Source organism: Chiroxiphia lanceolata, chromosome 8 (genome assembly GCF_009829145.1).
Source record: "Chiroxiphia lanceolata isolate bChiLan1 chromosome 8, bChiLan1.pri, whole genome shotgun sequence".
Lineage (NCBI taxonomy): Eukaryota > Metazoa > Chordata > Aves > Passeriformes > Pipridae > Chiroxiphia > Chiroxiphia lanceolata.
Window position 1 is genome coordinate 5,005,094 of NC_045644.1, and position 20,593 is coordinate 5,025,686.

General features: G+C 43.9%; 2 protein-coding genes across 2 annotated transcripts in view; one reads left to right on the forward strand and one right to left on the reverse strand.

Annotated features, from left to right (window-relative positions):
* Positions 1 to 233: 233 nt before the first annotated feature.
* On the reverse strand, positions 234 to 10,509 carry CLRN3 (clarin 3). The gene is made up of 3 exons (XM_032695169.1): positions 10,161 to 10,509; positions 3,447 to 3,626; positions 234 to 1,653 (listed from the first exon to the last, which is right to left on the reverse strand). Exons 1-3 carry the CDS (start codon positions 10,387 to 10,389, stop codon positions 1,379 to 1,381), a joined length of 684 nt encoding a protein of 227 aa, XP_032551060.1. The 5' UTR covers positions 10,390 to 10,509; the 3' UTR covers positions 234 to 1,378.
* Positions 10,510 to 19,459: 8,950 nt separating this feature from the next.
* Positions 19,460 to 20,593, forward strand: part of PTPRE (protein tyrosine phosphatase receptor type E) — a 96,754-nt gene continuing 95,620 nt past the window's right edge. The window contains exon 1 of the mRNA XM_032695166.1: positions 19,460 to 19,478. The gene's annotated coding sequence lies outside the window, so the exon portion shown is untranslated. The remainder of the gene's footprint in view (positions 19,479 to 20,593) is intronic.

The following is a 20,593-nucleotide window of genomic DNA, read 5'->3' on the forward strand; positions in this document are numbered from 1 at the left end:
GCAGCACCCAACTGTTTCACTGCAATGTTTAAAGCTCTCACAGGCAGGGCTCTGTCAGCACTGCAGAGTAGGTAACACCCTGACTTTGCTGACCTCAAGTTTTAGAAACCCTCTTTTATTTCTAATTTTTTTCCCCGTTCTGCCCTCATCACTCTTTCAGCCAAATGCATAAGAGGGATGAAAAATCCCCCTGCTTTGATTCCTTTGATAGAGCACAGCTGCACCAAGTGTTGTGTGCTTTCATCTTGAAACTTTATTTTTTTGAGATAAATAGTGAGAAGTCACCTTTTGTATCTTCTCATCTCTTCAAAATGCTTTTTTATCTCCACGAGCACCTCTGGTATCAGAGGACAGATACCACACAGGGCAGTGAAAATCATAATATGAAGGAAAATGAGTCTTTTTTTTTTTCCTTTTTAAAGGAACAAAACCAGCTCTCCTGGTTGAAGAGGAGCAGAAGGTGCTGGCCAGTTTTGCACAGTGAACTTCTCCTGGGACACATGCTCCAAGCATGGTTTTGCACTGTGACATCTGTCCCAAGGTCACATTCGTCTGCTCACTGTCCCCTGAGGGAACAGGAAGGGAGATCCCTCACTTCTGTGGAGTTCTATAGCTGTGTGTCTTTATGTCCATATTAAATACTAATTAAACCAGGCATGGGGATGGTCCTGGCTGTAAATCATCACTAATAAACCCCCTTGTTGGGATGTTGTGTCAGGGCAAGGTGACAGCCTGGGTCGTGTGTAGGTGAGGGGACAGGCACACCTGCCCAAGGTGTGGCTTTGCCCCTTGCTCTTGGCAGGAATCAAAGGTCTATAAATAGCCAGAAACAGGATTTTCCTAATGTTTCTACAAATTAATAACTTGTTGATATTAGACTCCTGTCCTGTCACAGAATTATAGAATTGTTTAGGAGGGGAAAGCCTTCCAACCATTCTCCCAGACCCGCCAAGGCCACCCATGTCCCCAGGTGCCACATCCACATGGCTTTTAAATCCTTCCAGGGATGGAGAATCCACCACTGTCTTCTGTGGACTTTGTCCACAAGTGCTCACACTCCTGCCCATGAACAGGAGCCTCCCTGAGTCCCTGTGGTCACCTGGGCAGCTCCACAAGGACCTGCTGGAGAAGATCCTTAAGTAGAGAAAGAACAAAACGAAGCACCAACACCTTAGTGACCATTTCTCATCATCTCAAGGGATATTTCTGCCCCTTGAGATCTCAAAGGGTGAAGCAGAAGGCAGCTAAAACCAAAGTAGACCATTGTGTCTTCAAACCAATTTGTTAATTGAACTGCACACACAGTTCAGTTTGAATGGAAATCAGTTGTCCACATTAAATAGTCATTTTCCTTTGCACCCTCTGTTCTGTGGTGTCCTTAAAACAGAATGACATCTTTTGGTGCATTTTCAATGGGTCTTTCCTGCTCTTTCTTCTTAGAATATCTTGCATGGTCATAGAAATATATGATGATGAGAGAAGCAATGTTCAGGAAAAGGACGAGCAGCATGATCCAGTAGGAATATCCATAACTGTGCTGAGATTTGATGTGCCTCTGCAGAGAGGTGGAACATCCATGGGCCAGTTCTTCAGACAGGCTGTGTGCTTCTACGTTCACAGGGAAAAGTATCATGGCTATAAGTATGAGGATTCCTAGAAAATAGAAATACAAATATTAGAGGTGAAACCATAGTGATATTTAAGTAGCTGTTCGTAAAGAGTCTACTTAAATTGGTTAAATACCTGCACTAGGACAAAATATTTTCCACTAGTAAATTATAAGGGCATTTATAAAATTTTTGACCTAATATCACCTGCCAGGTGTGTTGAAATAGGCAATGATACCATCTTTTAAAATTACTGGATTCTCACTGATTATTCTTAGACAAGGCCCTTTAATTTAACTTTTTTTCACTGAATTTAATGCTGATGAGTATAATGTATTCATAGATTGTCTATTTGATATGACCTCAAATCCATGGGGTGGGCAGTATCACAGCTGGATAAACCCTGGTCTGGGTTCAGGGTTGGCCCAGCTTTGCTCAAGAGCTTACATTTAGAGACCTCATGTTGTCTCCAACTCAAATTATTTGATGACTCTGTTAGGAGCCAAAATTCAAGGTCTTCTTATATCTGTATCTATTTCTTACAGCCTTCCAAGTGTTAAATGAATTCAGTTACTTTGACATTTAGCTAAATAATATTTTTACATTCCTACTTTCATTGTGCTCTGAAAGTTGGTGGAAATAGTTCCATTCCTTTCCTCCAGGTACATCATCCTACAAAAGTTCAGGCTTAAACATGTTCAGTTTTTTTCCAGGAGGACTTTCAGGCCATCTGGTAAGAGAGTTAGGAACCTCCAAGATAACCTCCCACATCAAATGATGTGTGATTGTTCATAAAAATACACCCACAGCAAAATAGGCTTCCAGGTCACAGCACTCACAGGGCTGTACAAAGGAACCACAACCCTCAGCCAGCATGGGGGTTTATTTTCTCACCAATATTTATTTTTGCAAGTCCATGGTCCTTTCATTTCAGGTCAGAGCTTGCAGGTTCAGGGTGCTCAGGAAAGGAATAACCTCCTCATGTGACAAGACAATGATCTGCTTGTCTCAACAGTGAGTAATTGTCTGATTTAGGCATTTGTTCCCTTTTCTTACTGCATTTCACAGCTGTTTCTGCATCTATCTTTATGTGACGTGTTAAAAAAGAGGGGAGTTTCATACCCCCACCCATACTTGCTATGATTAAATTTATCTATACAATTCCCTTTCCACCAAGGTCTGATTTTGATGGTGGTGCTGCTGGGGACACACCTCCCTCCCATCTGCAGACCTGAAGAGCTTTTGAAGGGTAAAATGCTCTTGCTGAAGTACCCTGTAATCAGATGTCTTAAAAGGAAATTATTCAAGTGCAAACCTATTATTGGAGGAACACATAATCCTCTAGAGACAAATTGAGTGTGAGAGCTGGAATCATTGCCAGTGCGTGACCAGGAGGGCAGGAGGGTGTGTGGGGAGTAGCCAACCAGGTGAACATGGGCTTGCACCTTCAGGGAGCCCTTTGTCAGGGTTCAGGCTCTAATGACTCAGTGTCTCTACCTTTTTTTTATATGCTTAGGGAATGTTAAAACTTATTTGATCTGCAAAAGTGTCTTTTAGAGAGGGGAATAAAGTTTGCCGTGGCTCAGCCCTTCTAACTGCTGCTCCCCATACATACTATTATATAAATATAATTTTACTACTATATGATACAATTTTACTGGTACTTAAAAGGTAGTTTTCAGGTGTCCCAGAAGACACAGATAAAAACTAAACCTACTGAACAAAATGCTTTTCCGAGTGTTTCCTTTTCCAGATATGTATTTCTTAATCTTGGAATCAAGGTATTCATCCAAAGGTGGACAGGAAGTGGAATGGGATGGGATGGGATGTGTTACTCACCACATATGGAATTCCAGGTGTAGACTCCAATGGGTCCCAGAAATGTCTGGTAGGGATTGCTGACAGCATTGGTGCAGGTGAATCCAGAGCTCAGAAGGGAAGTCAGTAAACTGAGAACCAGAATCACAATAATGGCAACGTTGGTGCTTCTTGTCTTGGTGCTGCTCAGGGAATCTGCAACTAAAACACAGGGGCTCAGCATGGAGAAGGGACAGGAGAAGAGCACACAGCCTCAACTTTTGCCAGGGGATGTTTAGATTGGATATTAGGGAAAATTTATTCACTGGAAAGGGTGGTCAGGCACTGGAAAAGGCTGCCAGGACAGTGGTGGAGTCCCCATCCCTGGAAGTGTTCAAAAGACACGTGGATGTGGCACCTGGAGGCATGGGTTATTAGTGCTGGGTTAAAGGTTGGGATTAATGTTCTTAGAGGTGTTCTTCAATCTTAATGATTTTATGATAATCAGCCTTCCCCTCATGGTCTGGTGGACTCTGACAAGCCTATGACTTACTGATGTGGCTGTAATTAAAAGCTGATAAACAGAGACTTGATTGATCTGTAGAGATCAGGATGTAAAGGAACACAGCAAGGCACAGCACATGAACCCAAAGACCACATGGGGTGAAGGTACACAGGGCAGAAAAAAGTGCATGTCTGCTACTCCTGCAGGAACAAAAACCTCCTGGGCATTGGCTGGATAGGAAACTTCTCTTCCTTAATACTTCTGTAAAAACTTCCTCTTGACGTGGCCAGACAGAAATTTTATGCTTAACTGGACCAGAAAACCAGGTGTTCCTCTGCCCACGTCTGGTAAATTCAATAATTATTTAAAACTGTTCCAATTGCAGGTTATTCTCTCCTAGTATGGCATCAGTTTCCCTCCCATGGAATAAATTTGACAAGAGGAACAGCTTCTAAGGGAATAAAACTCCCTCAGGAAGGGCCAGGTGGATTTGCAGGAATAATATCGCTAAGCACCGTCATACATGGACAGGTGAGGAGGGTTGAGCTCATACCCTGAGTGGATCTGTCTCTATGTCCTGCAAAAAAAAATAAATGGTTGAGGCAGGCCTTGTTCCCTTCTTTTAAAAGAAAAGGGTAACTCCTACTTTGGAGATGTTTTTGGATGCCCTGAGACTCCTGACCCCGCAGCTCATCGTCAGATCTGCTGCACCGTCCATCGTTCACTGCAGCTTCAGTGTGGTGATGTTCCTTTTCCCACTTCCCATTGCTCTTCCACCCCTAAATCCACTGAATTTTAAAATTAATTTCTTAATTTGGGACGAGCTGGGGCATCGTGTTCAGGGGTGAAAATCCCTCCCTGTTGCTCCCACCCTGAGCTGAGCAGTTCCTCAACTACTCAGGGTGAGTAACTCTTAAAATACAATTCCTCAGATTTTGCTTGGCTTGGGCTTTTAAATTAAGAGCCCCGCTCACCGGCACTGTTTCTGTAAAGGAGGGAAGATGGCAAAAATAGAAATACAAATCTAGGATATTTTTCATTAATTCAATGTGATGAAGATTTCAGTGCAAGCTCAAACACCCCGTGTGCATTATATCTCTAAGCCTACATTGGCTTAAAATAACAACTACAGCAGCCAGGCTTGTTTAAAATTAAGAACAGGGAGCACATTTGCTGGCCACTGATCCTGCAGCTTGTGTGGAGCTTGTGCCTGGTGTCCAGAGAACGACTGGACATGGCCCTCAGTGCCCTGGGCTGGGTGACAAGGTGGGGATCGGGCACAGGGTGGACTCGATGGGCTGGGAGGGCTTTTCCAACCCCAGGGATTCTGTGGCTGGGTATATGGAGTGTTGTGGCTCCCACAGGGCTGAGCTTTGTGGTCACATGGTGGCCCTGGAGCTTCTTTTCTCAAGGTCTCCAGCCAAATGCCAAGGAATCAGATCCTGGCCCCTCTCCTTTTGGCTCCAGCTTATTACAGTTCATAGACACAGGCCATTGCCCTCTGTAGTTTCTGGAGCTGCAGGAGTGTCTGGCCATATGTTCATGGCACATGTTCAACCCCTCCAGGACTGCCATCAATTTTATTGATTTTTTGCCTCAATCCTTCCAGTCATTCCATAGGTTGCTGATAATAAGAGACACAATATCCTCAAAATGTAATTGCAGTATTGCCGTGTTGAGATATATTATTTTCCTCTTTTCAATTTAAAGATTGAAAAAGCAACTGCAATTTGCCTGTGGCTGCCTGATGTTGTAACAAATACAATGACAATGTTTTCCAGTTCTATTCAAATGGGTGTTGTGATAGACAGATGTGTAGGAGAATTCCCCTTCTATTCTGCTTTTAACACAAAGCCATTACTGCAAAGTGTTCAGGTAGTGCCTAAATGGGAGAAATCATAGCAGGAAAAAAAGTACTAAAAACCCCATAAAGAGAAATAAACATCATAAAAAGAAGGGCTATTGGGAAGAAATGAAAAGGAGAACTTCTCTTTCATTTTATGTAATAGTGCAGGTAGAAGTTAATGTCTGTTTGAGGCAAGGATGTGTTATGGAAATCAGTTGTAAATGTAAGCAATTTTCCTAGAAGAACAGGAAAGAAGGGCTTCCAGGGGCTATCACTCAATTAAATGGAAGTGAGCACGCTGCTGGGTGTCCCTGCACTCAGGCTGAAGCAGCCTGGGCATCACCTCTGATGTATTTCTTGCACAAGATGTAAGTCTGGAGCCAAACCAGCCAGGCTTGTGTAATTTCCCTCTGGCAGCCTCACTTAATTTTATCACTCAGAACATCTCCAGGATTGACTGGCTACACCTATTGCAGCCCCTAATTGATCTTGTTTATCTCTGACAGTGATCAGCAGTTTAGGGGATGTCATTTTATCAGACTTCAGCTATTTTAACAGCACAAGGCTAAAGGTTTAAAGAAAATGTTGTTTTCATGGCAGCAGATTTTTTTTGCCCTAAATAAAGCAGTCTGTGCAAACTGAAGGAGCTGATCTGTTTGAGTGGGGTCAACAGTAACCTGCAGCATCTGTGTAAAATAACCTCATTCTACAATGGAAACAGAGGGGTTTGCCCTGCCCAGGTCTCTCCTTATTTTCCTGTATCTTTTTTTTTTTTTTTCCCCCATCCTTAATTCTTATATATTTGGATAGAATTTCCCAAACTTCTACTGATCTGAGTCAGCCTTCCAAGCAGGGCTGATCTGGCAGCTTTTGTGAGCTCTCTGATCACTTATGACACACAACGAATTTTTCATTAAAAAAAAAAAAAAAGAACCAAACAACCAAGAAACCCCAGGCAGAGTTCAGCTGAGCTTCCCAGTTTTCAGGAGATCCCATAGCACACCTGGAAACTGATTTTCAGGCATTTGTCATGTCATTTAAAAGTGAGAAAGCGAATTGATTCTTCTCTGCTCATAGAAAATTTCAAAGGCTTCCTCATGTGTTGTTGGCCTTGCTGGCTGCAAACAGCTGGACAAATCCTGATGTTCCAGGACTCTTCTGGGTGTGCCTCTTCCTGGGCCTTGCTCAACTCCTACATGGACACAAGCAGAGCTGTAAACAAGCTCTTACAGGCTGTTACATTCGTAGGTGGTTCCTCGCTAAGAGAAATCATTAAAACAGCTCATGAAGACTGTAAGGACTTTGGTTATTAAATAACTTTTACATTCTGCCAGACCATTCATCCCCAGAGCCTGGGAAGTGGCTGTTTTGATTTATTGCTCTATTAAGGTTGTTCCTGGCAGTCTGTTAAAGAGACACCCTGACTTGGGCAGGTCATGCACAGCCACGGTGCAGAAACCATGTTTGTCTTTCGTCTTTATGCTCAGAAATTTCTTTTAATGCTGTGCTTTTTACAGGAATAAGTTAAGTTTTTTGTAAAGGCTGTTGATGACCTTTTGAATGGCCATTAATAAAAACCGACCTGGGCTATTGCTAACAAAGATTTCATATCCCCAAGCTATCACCTTTGATTTGCTCTTCTATAATTTCCATCCTCCTTTTCTCACACCCAAACATGACACTGCCATTTGAGAAACACACGTGGGGTGCACAGCAGGGCCCCCCAGCAAGGACACAGTTGCTGAGGGATGGATCACACTGTGATTTAAAAGGATGTTTTTAAGTCCTCTTAGTGGTGTCTGAAACATTAGAGTGGAGAAAACACATCACTTTATTTCTCCATAAAACAGGAAATCAATTTACTTAAGAATCAACAAAGAAAAGACATTTACTGTCTTAGGAAGACCTGTCTATATGAAGTTAAAATATTATGTATGCAATTCTGTGAAATACCTTTCCTATTTCAAGTATGTATGGAATAGGATCATAGAATAGAATGGTTTGGATTGAAAGGGACCTTAAAACTCATCCAGTTCCACCCCCTGCCATGGGCAGGGACACCTTCCACCAGCCCAGGTTGCTCCAAGCCCTGTCCAACCTGGCCTTGGACACTTTCAGGGATGGGGCAGCCACAGCTTCTCTGGGCAACCTGGGCCAGGACTAAGAATTTCTTCCATAAACGACAATATAAAACATGACAATAATGCCTAGTATAGGGCCTAAGAACTAATTTAAAATCAGTCCATCTCCCCTTGGATATGTGCCCAACTGAACTAGGGAGGGATGTGGGCAAACCCATCTTTGGACTGTTCTTAAAGCATCACTTTCCTTCAGCAGCTGTGGGAAAACAACTCCTGAAACTCACTTGTTTTGTTCATCCCTAACTAACTGATTTGTGAGAATTGAGATAACTTCCTCTAAATGTTTATCTGATAAATGATAATCACAAAGCCCTGAATCTGGTGGGGGAAAACCCAACACCACTGAGACGCACGTAAACCGTGCAAGAACTGAAACCCTTCACTGGTACAAGTGTTGGGTGAGTCCTTTTCATTGATTTTGATCAAAACTGACCTGTTGGTAACACCCAGGGCCTGAGACTGGGCTGTGTGAGCCGCTGTACAGACAAAGAGAAGACACATGCCCTGAATTCCAGCCAACCTGTGTCCTCACCCTGCAATCAGCTCCTGCTGGGAGGACTCCAGGTTTCACAGGGAGCCCAGTTAAAATCAGCAAGAGCCTGCCCACATGGCACAAGGTTTGGGGCTTGAGCCAACTGCCATAGGGTGCTAGAACCACATAGAAACCATTTTTATTAATGCATATTTACTCTTCTAAAAATACTGCGATTATTCTGATATGACTGTAAGTAAACCAGGTTTAAATGCCTTGTGGGTTTGTGTTTGTTAAGTGACAATCTCAATTCATGCTCCATGTTTTGCTGGGAGTGCTGCTGTGTCCAGGTTTTCATGGCAATCTAAATGTTCTCATGACAACATGAATGTTCTCAAGAGAACTGGCTTGTGTAACACAGCTTTGCCACCGTGGGAATTCGGGTGCCTGTTTGTACAGGGACAGTTTCTATGATAAATTAAGCTGGGAAAGATCTGGGAGATGGGAACCACCTGCAGGCTTAGATCTGCTGTGCTCTGCCTTGGTGGCTTCTCTGGGACATCTCACAGCAGCCTACCAAAAAAGGAAAATATTTCTTGAAGTATCTTAGAATCCCAGACTGGTTTGGGTTGGAAGGGACACTTAAAGCCCATCCAGTCCCCCCCTCTGCCATGGGCAGGGACACCTTCCACTGTCCCAGGTTGCTCCAAGCCCCCTCCAACCTGGCCTTGGACATTTCCAGGGATGGGGCAGCCACAGCTTTCCTAGGAAACCTGTGCCACTGTTTTACCACTAAAACTGTAAAAAAAATATTCCTTTACCACTTTAATTGTAAAAAATGTCTTCCTTTTATCTATTTTAATTCTATATTTCATGTTTTTAAAACTGTTTGACCTACTCTTCCAATTTTTGTTAAGTTTCTTCTGACTGGCTTTTTTCCCCATTCACATGTGTCATTATTGCTTTGAACGTGGTGTGACAGCAAGACAGATAAAATGAGTGCAAACCCTTGATCCTTGCAACAGCTTTCCGGCTTATCTACCTTTGGGTGTTGTTTTACATGTTTTGTTCTTTTTCTTTCAGGAGTCTTAAAACCTTTTTCTATAAAATGATGCTAATTTGGTAGCCGGTGGAAAATGTTTAAAATCAAACAATAAGTTTAACATAATGAAATTAAAGGAAATTCTGGAAGATGAATTAGGTTTGTAAATCCCTTAATAAAGGGGTAAGTGTTGCTTTTCTGTTCCTCACTGAAAACTTCTGCAAGTGAAAGTCAATTTTACATAAAGTTCTCAATTTTTATTTTTCCCTCATTCCAAAGGGAATGAGGTAATTATACAGGTGATTAAAATAAGTTGTTATTGTCAAGAATGCTGCAGAATTTCTGTGCTTTTTGGGGGTCTTATATTATGCCAGTTAAATCCCCAGGCTGTTCTACAGTTGTTCTTGGTCTCACTTAAAGTATTATAGTTACAGATAAACATAAAAATGAGCTGCGGGTCCTATGGCTGACACTGATATGAGCAAGAAGATTTTAAGTTTACGTTAGATATTGGGAAGAAATCCTTCCCTGTGCAGGTAGTAAGGCTCTGGCACAGGTTGCCCAGAGAAGCTGTGGCTGCCCCATCCCTGGAAGTGTCCAAGGCCAGGTTGGAGGGGGCTTGGAGCAACCTGGGCTAGTGGAAGGTGTCCCTGCCCATGGCAGGGGGTGGGACTGGATGAGTTTTAAGGTCCCTTCCAGTCCAACCATTCTGTGACTCTCAGATCCATTTCCAGGTGTAACACCACTCACCTTGGAAGGTCTGTTTTGACACCTGAAGTCCTGCTTGAACAAACTGTTCACAGGTGCCCCTGAAGAGTCCGTAGTCGAGGCTGATGGTGACGCTGGTGTTGGTGCGAGAGAAGAGAACGTCGCTGCTCACCCACTGCTGCGTCGCCAGCACCACACAAATCAGCACGAAGGAGGAAACACAGGTACAAAAAGCAGATGCAAACATGGTTGTTTTCTTCCTGGAAGGCATCTTGGCAGAGATTTTTCCACCAGTTCAGGATATTTTGTTCCCTTCAGTCCAGCTACCATGGGGTTGTTTCCTCCTCCTTGCTGTCTGGGCTCTGTGCTCACAGAGAGTTACCCTGGTAAACTTTAAGTGAACAGCAGTGGTAATAAAAGTGTAAAATAATTGAACTTTGGTCTGGGGAAAAGGTGTTGCCATAGTTACAACACCACCAGCCTGGCAAAGGCTGGTTGGGATCACCGTCAGATTATTTATGACCTTGACAAAACAGCACTTCCCAGATCATGGCTCTGGGCTCATCCAGAGCCTCGGCGTGTTCCCAGCTCACCTCATGCCTTTGGGAGAGTTCTGAGGTTTTTCTCTTTAAAATCCTGATAAACAGGTTGGAAAGATGTTTTTCTAAATCTGTATTTAATGTGTTACAGTAAAAAGTCATAAAATGTTCCTTCTCTGTTCAAATTCCCAGTTTGCTGAAGATCAGACCAACTCTCCCTTTTGTGAGACCTCCTAAATTCTTTAAATTTGTGAAAACACTGCGTTGGTCTTGGATTTTGGTGGGGTAATGACATTCTATATCCTGTCAATAGATTGTTTTCTAAGAAAGAGCCTTTTTCCTCATTAAATTGCACATATTTTCTCACAATAACTCCTTCCCTTTTTTTTTTTTTACCTTCTTTTTGTCAAGGAGGAAACCAATACCTTGAACAGGGATTCATTTCAATGAAGTAGTGGATATGTAAAGGGAGAAATCCTGAAGAAAATCTGTTCTGGACTATAAAGCAAGAGAATATATTAATTTCTTCAGCCCAAGTTAAATTAAACAAAGACAAAAGACAGTAAGAAAATGATATCGAACAGAACCTACATTGCTTAATTAAAAGACTGAAGCCAAATTTCTAGAATTTGAGGTGAACTCAGCACCAGGGTCCCCGTTTTTTTGGGATGACACCTGAAATATAAATTAATAATCTATTGTCAGGCTAACAGAGAATCCATTAGCTTTTATTTCTATTAGTTATAATGTCCTTATTCCATATTATACTAAACCCGAGCTCCTGGATGATCCAGAGTTTTTTAATTAACCTTTAGGGGGAAACTAAATAAACCTGTGGAGTTCTTGTCCTGAAGCTTCACTGGTTTGCACTTTAACGACAGGGAGAGATTTTTGAATTTTTTATGAATTTGAAATGGCAAAGAATTTCTTGGGAGGAGAAAATCCCTGTTGTGCAATGCAGTGTTATTGTACTGTGATTCTTCTGGTTTTATGATTTCTTGACCCAAAACTTTAAAGCACTAATTAGATTTGAAATCAATGTATTTTATTTCTGCTCTTTATATAATATGGTCTTGTGATTACTTTTTTCAAATTATATAGGATTTAATAATACTTTTGAGGTGATTGCTTTAAAGGATATATACATATAAATTTTAAAGAATATATAAATTTTATTCTAAATAACCTATATTCCTAAATAATCTATAATTTATATTCCTAAAAATCTATATAAACCATATATTTAGGAATTTTATTCCTACATAATCTATATCTATGTAGCAGCAATCAGTCAGGATTTGGTTTAAGCTCTGAGGAGCAAAAGGAGGTTTCTCAACCTGTCTAAAGAAATAAGAAACAAGCGGCCTGCCCCCATTTCTGACCAGTATTCCAGTTAAACGTTAACCATCACAATATGGGAAAACTTTGTTAGGCTGATCCAACTCTACAGGTTCATTAATCCAACACTTCTATTGGTCCTTTATTTGCACACAAAGAGCATAGTCCAAGAATTTACAGTCCAAGGATATTTTTTAATAAACTGAGGTAAAACCCATCCCCTATGAAATATATTTTAAAAAAATATATATTTAAGAACTGATATTTATCTTGGTAATAACTTCAAGGGAATTACTTTTCAGCTCCTGCTTGATGGTTTTCTTTTTCAATTTCAACAAGCTGAGTATCTACACCTGTAAAAATACCCAATAACAGAGACTAAGAGCAGTGACGAGGCTGTAGATCCTTTCTGAGCAATCTGACTAAATTATATTTAGTTTTTGGTGACTCAGCTCAAATTGTTATGCCTCAAATCACTGAAACTCTCCTGTGGTTCAGAGAATTGCTCTGTAAATGAGACCATAATTTGCCTTTTTCTTGCCTGTCACCTTGAAGTTTATCTGTTCTCTGCTGAGGCTACAATTCCTTGTGTCTTCTTTTTTTCCCCTCACAGTTACCTGAAAAAACATCACATAACTTGGAATGAAAATTGATGTTTGACACGACAACCTCATCACTTGAGAGAAGGGAGAGACTGGGTTCCTCTGACTCAGAGAAAATATTTCCTGATCAGCAGCTTATAGACTCTGCCCCCACTGAACTGACTCAGCCCTGCACAGGAGTCAGACAGAAAAATCAGATTAATTGGTTATGAATCAGATGGGCAGCACAGGGAGCTGGAATCCTTCGCTATATAAAATTACTCATTGCCCTGTATTTTGAAAGGTAAACTAGGTATTTCCCTTCTGTTTATGTACAAGTCAGTTTGCTTTAAGCAATATAAATATAACATGAAAGCCTTTAAATGCAAACCTTTCATATCCATCTATTTTTTTAATGTGACAGACACATTCTTACATAAAAAAAAAATAAATTACATGGTGGTTTGTAGCTTTGCCCACAGCTCCTGAGGGATCAGAGGGGGAGAAATCCTTCCCTGTGAGAGTGGTGAGGCCCTGGCACAGGTTGTCCAGAGAAGCTGTGGCTGCCCCATCCCTGGAAGTGTCCAAGGCCGGGTTGGAACTGGTCCAGGGGAAGGTGTCCCTTCCTATGGCAGGGGGTGGAACTGGATGATCTGTAAGGTCCCTTCCAACCCAAACCATTCCTGGATTCCAGGATGCTGCTTCCCAAGGGATGCTGACTCTGACAGGCAGGATGTGAGTGCTGGCTCACAGGTAACTGCTCTCAGCAGCAGCCAGGGAAATTCAAGGTGAAGCCACTGCAAATTATCTTCTGTTCTGCTGCAACCACAACATTTGTGACGGTTGCTGGTGGTTTAAATTTTCCATGTTCAGTTTAAATACTTAATTTAAAAACAATTGGCAGGTGTCAGGATGACTTGGCAGTGTGGTTGGCAGGAGGTTTTGCTGATATTTGTTATTCTCCTTGGGCGTGACCCTTGTGGCACAACCTCGTGTAGCCACAAAGACTTTACATCCTTTTTGTTTTCCATTTTCCATGTCTACTTGCAGAGGAGCTCAGCTGCTTCATCCTTCAGCTGCTCTTGGTCCCCAGAAGAGTTGATGAAGCTCCATGCAAGGCAGATGATGTGCAGGATCAACCCATGGATTGCATTTATGTATTCCAGGATCAGCCCATGGATTGCATGTATGTATTCCAGGATCAGGCCATGCATTACCAACATTGCTTTTACCTCTTCTATGGTGGATAAATTATAATTAAACCAAACTATTGAATACTAAGAATGAGATTGATTTCTTTCTCTGGTAGTTTGCAGCCAGAATTCTGGGAGCTGCTGGAAACAGGGGTTTGTTTATGCTTTTTGGGCTGGGTGAGGGAAACAGGATAAAGCACCATGAATTTTATTGTAGCTGGAGTTGAAAAATTGGAAGCTCAACTGACCTGCAAAATTATTGCAATGACTGTTTGGAAAACTGAGAGGGATGTGATCATGATTTTTGTGGATCCCTGCCCAGAGCTGCTCTGAGGTGGGTTTGTACAACTCCATCTTTTGATTTTGTTCTTCTCTTGCTCTGACCTTTTTTTTCCAGCACTTTTGAAAGACAAAGCAAACAGGCTGGAAGTGTTGTTTGGATTTCTTCCCAGAAAATGACTCGAATGTCTCAGCTGAGAACTCCATCACGAGATCTTATTGATCTCTGAGCTCTGATGCTGCAGCATTGGTTGGTGTGGGAGGGACAGCTGGAATATTGTACTGCCACCTTGGAGCAGGGTCCTTTCACACCTGCAGTCAGCAGGAACAGGCACTGCTGGTTTCCTTATTGACAGAAAAAAGGTGGAAGATCCCAAAGACACCACACTGGGATCAAGGCAAACACAAAAAGCAGAATCCCGTTTGAAAATGGTTGTGCAAGAGCATCCCTCAGTTCACAGCCTGGCAGAGCCTGCTGGGGCTGCTCTGGGTTCCTTGGACAAGGGCCTGGAGAGACAGGACAAGGGAGAATGGCTTCCCACTGCCAGAGGGCAGGGTTAGATGGGATATTGGGAAGAAAATCTTGGCTGGGAGGGTGGGGAGGCCCTGGCACAGGTTGCCCAGAGAAGCTGTGGCTGCCCCATCCCTGGGAGTGTCCAAGGCCAAGGTTGGAGCTGAGCTCTACTAAAGCCTCTAAGATGTCCCAAGTATCATTTTTTTTTTATTCCAAAAGATGATTGCACAACTGTAATATAATGTTTTTAGGTGTTAAAATGCTGCTTTCCTTTATGACTAAGTAGAAGTTGAGTAGTCAAGTACAGTTTATTGAACAGTGGGGGAAAAACTCCTCCTGCTATTGTAAGAATCAGAAATTATGGCCTTTGCAATATTCTTACTTTAATAAAATGTGGCTTTGAAGCTCCTTCAAGATTTGTAGTATTTAAAACAAAGCCTTGAGGCGGAGATGGAGAGAAGAGCAGGCAGGGCAGGCTTTCCTTTATTGCAATTTCTGTAACAATTATAAAGATATGTAGTTTTGAATACTTAAATCTACTCCTCTGTACTCATAATTTTAGATTCCAAATGTAAAAACCTTAGACAAATAGCCCTTTGAAGTCACTAAATTAGCTACTGCTGGGATGTTATACAGCCTCGTGCTTTTGCCCAATTATCCACACTTTAAAGAGTTTTTCTTGTATTTTTAGACCAAGATATATTTGCAATTACAGAAATCACATCTGTGTCTGTTATTCGCTGTCCTGCTTCTGATTTTCTGACTTTTCCAGCACATTTCCAATTTGTGTTCCAGTATATCAATAAAAAGACAGACTTACCATGTTGCTACCATGTTGGAATACCCAAGATAAAATTCTGCTGTTCAAATATTGCCTCTTTCCTATCATTTATTTCCTGAGTTCAAAGCAGGGGAGGCACCTCTTTGTAACAGAGAGTAGCAAAGTAACTGTAATTGCTCAGGGCCAATTTTCAGCACTTCTGCTGGAATTATGTTACTTCCACACTGCAAAAGAAGGGATGCAGGTGCTGGGTCCAGCCAGAAGCTGTTGGAGGCCCTGGAGCATCTCCGGCAAACTGGAAATGAGGGTGAAACGGCTGCCAAAGAGCTGACATTTCTGAGAATGTGTTTGATTGGTGATGGAAAGAGATGAACAGACAGATGACCAGCAGACTGTGAGGTGGATAGAAGCTGCTCTTGGAGCTGTATTGGGCTAAATTTGGGAATTCTCTTATTTTTGCTACAGAATTTCAGTCTTTCAGTTTCTTAAATTTATTTTCTCAGTAAGCTTCTACCTTCTGTCAAGGTAGTTAAATTGCTGTTAAATTGCTACTAAATTGCTTCAAATCCCACAGCAGCTTTGATTTTCATCCTCTCCCCTTTTTCACCACTGTAAATTCTCTCCAGACCACTGAAAATTGGGTTCAAGACACTTCATTCCTCCAACTCCCAGCTCCTAGACTTTTAATCTGCTTTTCTGCATAAAACACTATATGAGAACATCCTACCATATTGTTTTTCTCTAGCCAACAACTGAATATAGAACCAGCCTCAGGCTGTTGGCTCCAGCTCATTAGTGTATCCTGAAAAACCCAAGTGGCATAAACCCAGGCCTAGAGACTCCTGGATGGGATGGAAGGAAGCTGAACTAGAAACACTGGTGTGGACTAACAAGGCTAAATTATCAATATCATTATCAATTTAGGACTTGAGTGTGAGGTGCTGGGGCAAGAAAGATTGGATGAAGTTCCTTTTACAACTTTATTTCACAGTTGTACAATTTTTTTAGATATTCCCCTTCTCTATGGCGAATCTCTTCCCCTCAAATAATCTATTAATAATTATAATGTTCATGTTCTTTGGTGCTTTATTGTACAACTCGGTTTCACATTTCTTTCTCATGACTAATTAATTTTGGAACCACATTATAATAGTACTTCTAATTTCTGTGCTAATAGAAAGCACGGTAATTTTTTCTAATATGTATAATAATTCCATTTACTTTATTGCTGGGATATAAGCAGTGATTTAAATTAATATGCAATTCCTTGCAAATGGTTACTAGGGAGAAAATTGCTGACTTGCAGTCATTTGAGCTACAAAAATGTTCATTAAAACCCAACACCTCCCTGGTGCTGTGCCCACTTGCAGTGCCATGGCTGCTGATAGGATTTTAGCCTCCTCCTAAATTGCTGTTTCCTAGTCAACATGATGCCAAAGGGACATAATTAGGCTCTGATTAAGTTTCCTGCAGAAGACACAAACATTCACAGATGTTCTGATATTTCTGTCCCAATGGGTCTTTCTGTACAACCCTTAATTCTCTGACATCCTTTGGAACACTTAAAATAAATGTGGTTTGCACAGATATGGGGGTTCTGGAAGTAATGCACAGAATCATGAAGGTTGGAAAAGGCTTTTCAGATCACTTGGATCTCTCCTGGAGGAGGAATTTCTTCTTCTGGGAGACTCTTCTTAATCTGGGATATCCTTTGGAAAACTTAAATATGGTGTGCATGGGTGTGGGGGTTCTGGAAGTGATGCATAGAATCATTAAGGTCGGAAAAGGCTTTTCAGATCACTTGGATCCCTCCTGGAGGAGGGATTTCTTCTTCTGGGAGACTCTTCTTGCTCTGGGAGAGGTGCGTTGTAGGGACTGGAGACAAGAGGCAGCAAGATGTGCCTTCAGCCGCCCTGATTCTCGCCTATCCCTCAGTAATCCCCTCCTCCCTGTCCTACTTTTCCACCTGACGTTTCTATTCTGGGTCTCCGTGTCCCGGTTCACAGTCCCGGTGCAGCCTCGGCTCCCGGAGGTCCCGTCGGAGGGGACGGTGGGTACCCGAATCCTCAGGTGTGTCCCTTCTCCCCCCCCAGGACAGCGCCACATTAACGGGGGGAGGTGAGCAATGAGGGGAAGGATCCTGGGGGCTGTTTGGTCCCCACGGCGAACTCCTGGACCCCGAAACGGCACAGGGGGCGGTCCAGCATCGCTCCCGCTGCCCGCGGGGAGCCGGACGCTCTGGAGCCCCGGGAGCGCGGGATGGAGCGAGGCGACTCCAGCATTCCCGGAGAGCGGGCGTGGCGCGGGTGGTGCGCGGGGATGTCTCGGCGGTGCCGGTGACGAGGAGCGGATCCCCAACGCCGCCGTTCCCCCTTCCCGGTGCCGCTCCCGCTGCAATGCGGGCGGTGTCCGCCAGACGGCGCCGCGCGCGCCGCGCCGGCAGCAGGATCGGGGATCGGGAGCGGGATCGGGATCCGGAGCGGGAGGAGGCGGCGGCGGCGAAAGGAAATTTCCTGCCGGGAGCCGCCGCCCCGGCCCAGAGCGCCTGCCCGGGCGGCCCGGCCGCGGCCCCAGCGGCCACAGCGGCCCCGCGGAGCCGCCGCCGCCGCGCAGGTGAGAGAGGGAGGGATGGGATGGGATAGGGTGGAATGGGATGGGATGGGAGGACGGGGGAACACCCGGGATGCCGCGCCCGCAGGTGCCGGGAGAGCCGCGATCCCGCCGGGCGAGGGAAGCAGGGGTGAGCCCCGGGCTGCCCCGGCGCTGCTGCCCCCGGCACGGAGCGGGGAGCCCGGCGCTGCCCGCGGCCCGCCCTGGCGCCAGCGCTGCCCCCGCCGGGGCGACACCGCGCCGACAGCCCCGCGGCGACAGCCCCGTAGTGACACCCGGGCGGTGACACCCCCGGCCGGTGCCTCCGCGCCGGGTCAGTCGCGCCGGGCGGGTTCGGGCGATGCGGGACGCGCCCGCAGCATCCCCGGGCCGAGGGCGCATCCCTCGGCATCCCCCGGCATCCCCCCTTGTTCTGGGAGACAGGGGTGCGTGTTTCGGGCTCTTCCCGGCTCCCGGGATGGCGCTGCCGCGTGAACTTCGCCTTTAAAGCCGTTTATCTTCTCTCCATCCCTTGCTGAGGTGAGCAGGGCTAGGGGCACACGCGGTGCTCGGGTGAGCTGAGGGGTGATGTGGCTGTGTACAAACTCTTCTAGTCTCTCTCGGCCAAGATTAGTGTTGTTTACGCCTCCTGTGTTTCCATTTGTGCCGTTTATTAGTTTGCTTTCACCAGACTTTTAGCTGTCTCCCATCGCTGGATTTTATTTTTCACTTTAATCGTGGTTTGTGGAAAGGGTTAATGGATATTTGCAGTGTTTTTTATTTGGGAAAGGCTGTCTCCTATTTTTTTCTAATTTTTCAGTGAGGTTCCTCTCCATGTGGCTTATTTCCATGGAGTGAAGTGCTTTGCTGTGTATTCAGCTGTGGAGCTGTCTGTGTCTGATTTGGATGGGGTAGAGACTGCTGAGTTGAAAGAAATGACATCTCTTATCGAGCTTGTTTTCCTAAATAATAAGCCTTGGAAACTAGAAATAAAGAGGTTGAGAATTGGAAAAAAAATATTTGTTATGTGCGTGACAATCTTTATTTCTGTGTTTTAGGCTTGTAAATTAAAAAAAAAGGTGAATTCTAATGAAAATTAATGACATTCAGCTGGAAACTGGGTGTGATTTACAAGAGATTTATATTTAGATATAAAGTGCCAGGAGGCACTTTAAGTTCCCATTTAGTTTTGCTGGGGGATAAATGAAACCATTTAAGCCTTGGTGTGGGAAGATGAAGGGTGGTTTTGGGGGCACCAACTCGGTCTTGTTCTTGCCCAGGTGGAAGTTGGGCTTTGGTGGGAGGAGTCCCTAATGGGGTAACAATCTCTAATTATTGTTGATGACGGGGTGGGATGGGCTTGTGGGACAACCTGCCTCTGCTTTGTGCTTGGGGTGGGGGCACTTGGGAGAGAAAAGGAGGTGGGATGGAGGTGGGACAAGTGGAGAGCATGAAGAGGAGGTCTCTGAGATGAGTGGGGCTGTGCTGGTGGGGATACAAACATCATATGTGGGAGCTCTGCATCAGGGGAGTGAAGAGAGTTAAGGTAAAAATGTTTGTTTTCTCAACTGACGGAATCATTCAGTTCTTTTAGAAATGTGGGAGAAGAAGGGAAACAAAATAATGAAGGAAACAAAATGGTGTGGGCGTAGTGTTTGATTCCTTTAATTGGCTCTGTCTGTGCTTGCAAATAAAGGACTTGTGCAGGAGCTGTGTCACACCAGCCAGCCTTGCTCTGCTGTGACTGGCACACTCTGTATTCCTGAAATGCACTGAATATGTTCTTCCAAGTCAAAGATAAAATCTGAATTCTTAGTTTAAAAGCTTCCTGTGCCCCTGACACCTTTAATAAACCCAGACATCTTTATGTGCTTCAGAGCATTGTGCTGATGCTGTTTGGGCTACAGCAGTTCATCCTCAGCCTGTGAAGTGCAGGTGCAAAGTGGATAATTTTAGCACATTTAGGTCCTAGTTAACTTTTGTATCTTGCTTGCTCTTCTCATTTTCACCTCACATATTTATGTTTATCTATCTGTTATCAAGCTCAGTTGAGGTTTATCACCTCTGAGTTAAGAGCTGACCTTTGACAGGAGAGCTGTCTTGAATCCCTGGATTTCCTTGCTCTTATTTTTTTTCCCTCACCCTCTGTTGCATTCCCAGCTCCTCGTTTATACAACTTGGGAGATGGCAGAAATTCACCGTGTGGGTTGAAATTATGGGAACCTGGAAAATGATTGTTTGGGGCCTCTGCTGGTTCAAGGTCTGTGTAAGACCTGCCTCTCCCACACAGGTTCCCGTGGAGTTGGATCAGAGGATGGAGCTGTGGTGCTTGTGTGCACAGAGTGGGCTCTTCCACCTTCCCAGCTGGAAGGTGACAGCAGTGACTTATGGGGATATTGAAGTTTGTTGGTTTTGTGGAGCTGTTGGTTTAGGGGCCAAAGCTGCAGAGCTCTGTTATTAACTGAACTAGTTTTAGAGTGTTACAGTACTTTGACCAGTTTACCTGGTGACCTTTTTCTCTGTCATTTAAGAGGTTCTGTGAAGGAAAATGGGTGGACTTGGGCTGACAAACTGCCGAGTGAAATAGAGCTGGAGGAAAGCAGTGGTGCAATTCTGCCTTGGTGTTTTCTGAGAAGTCCAGTATATGTGTTATCATGGAAA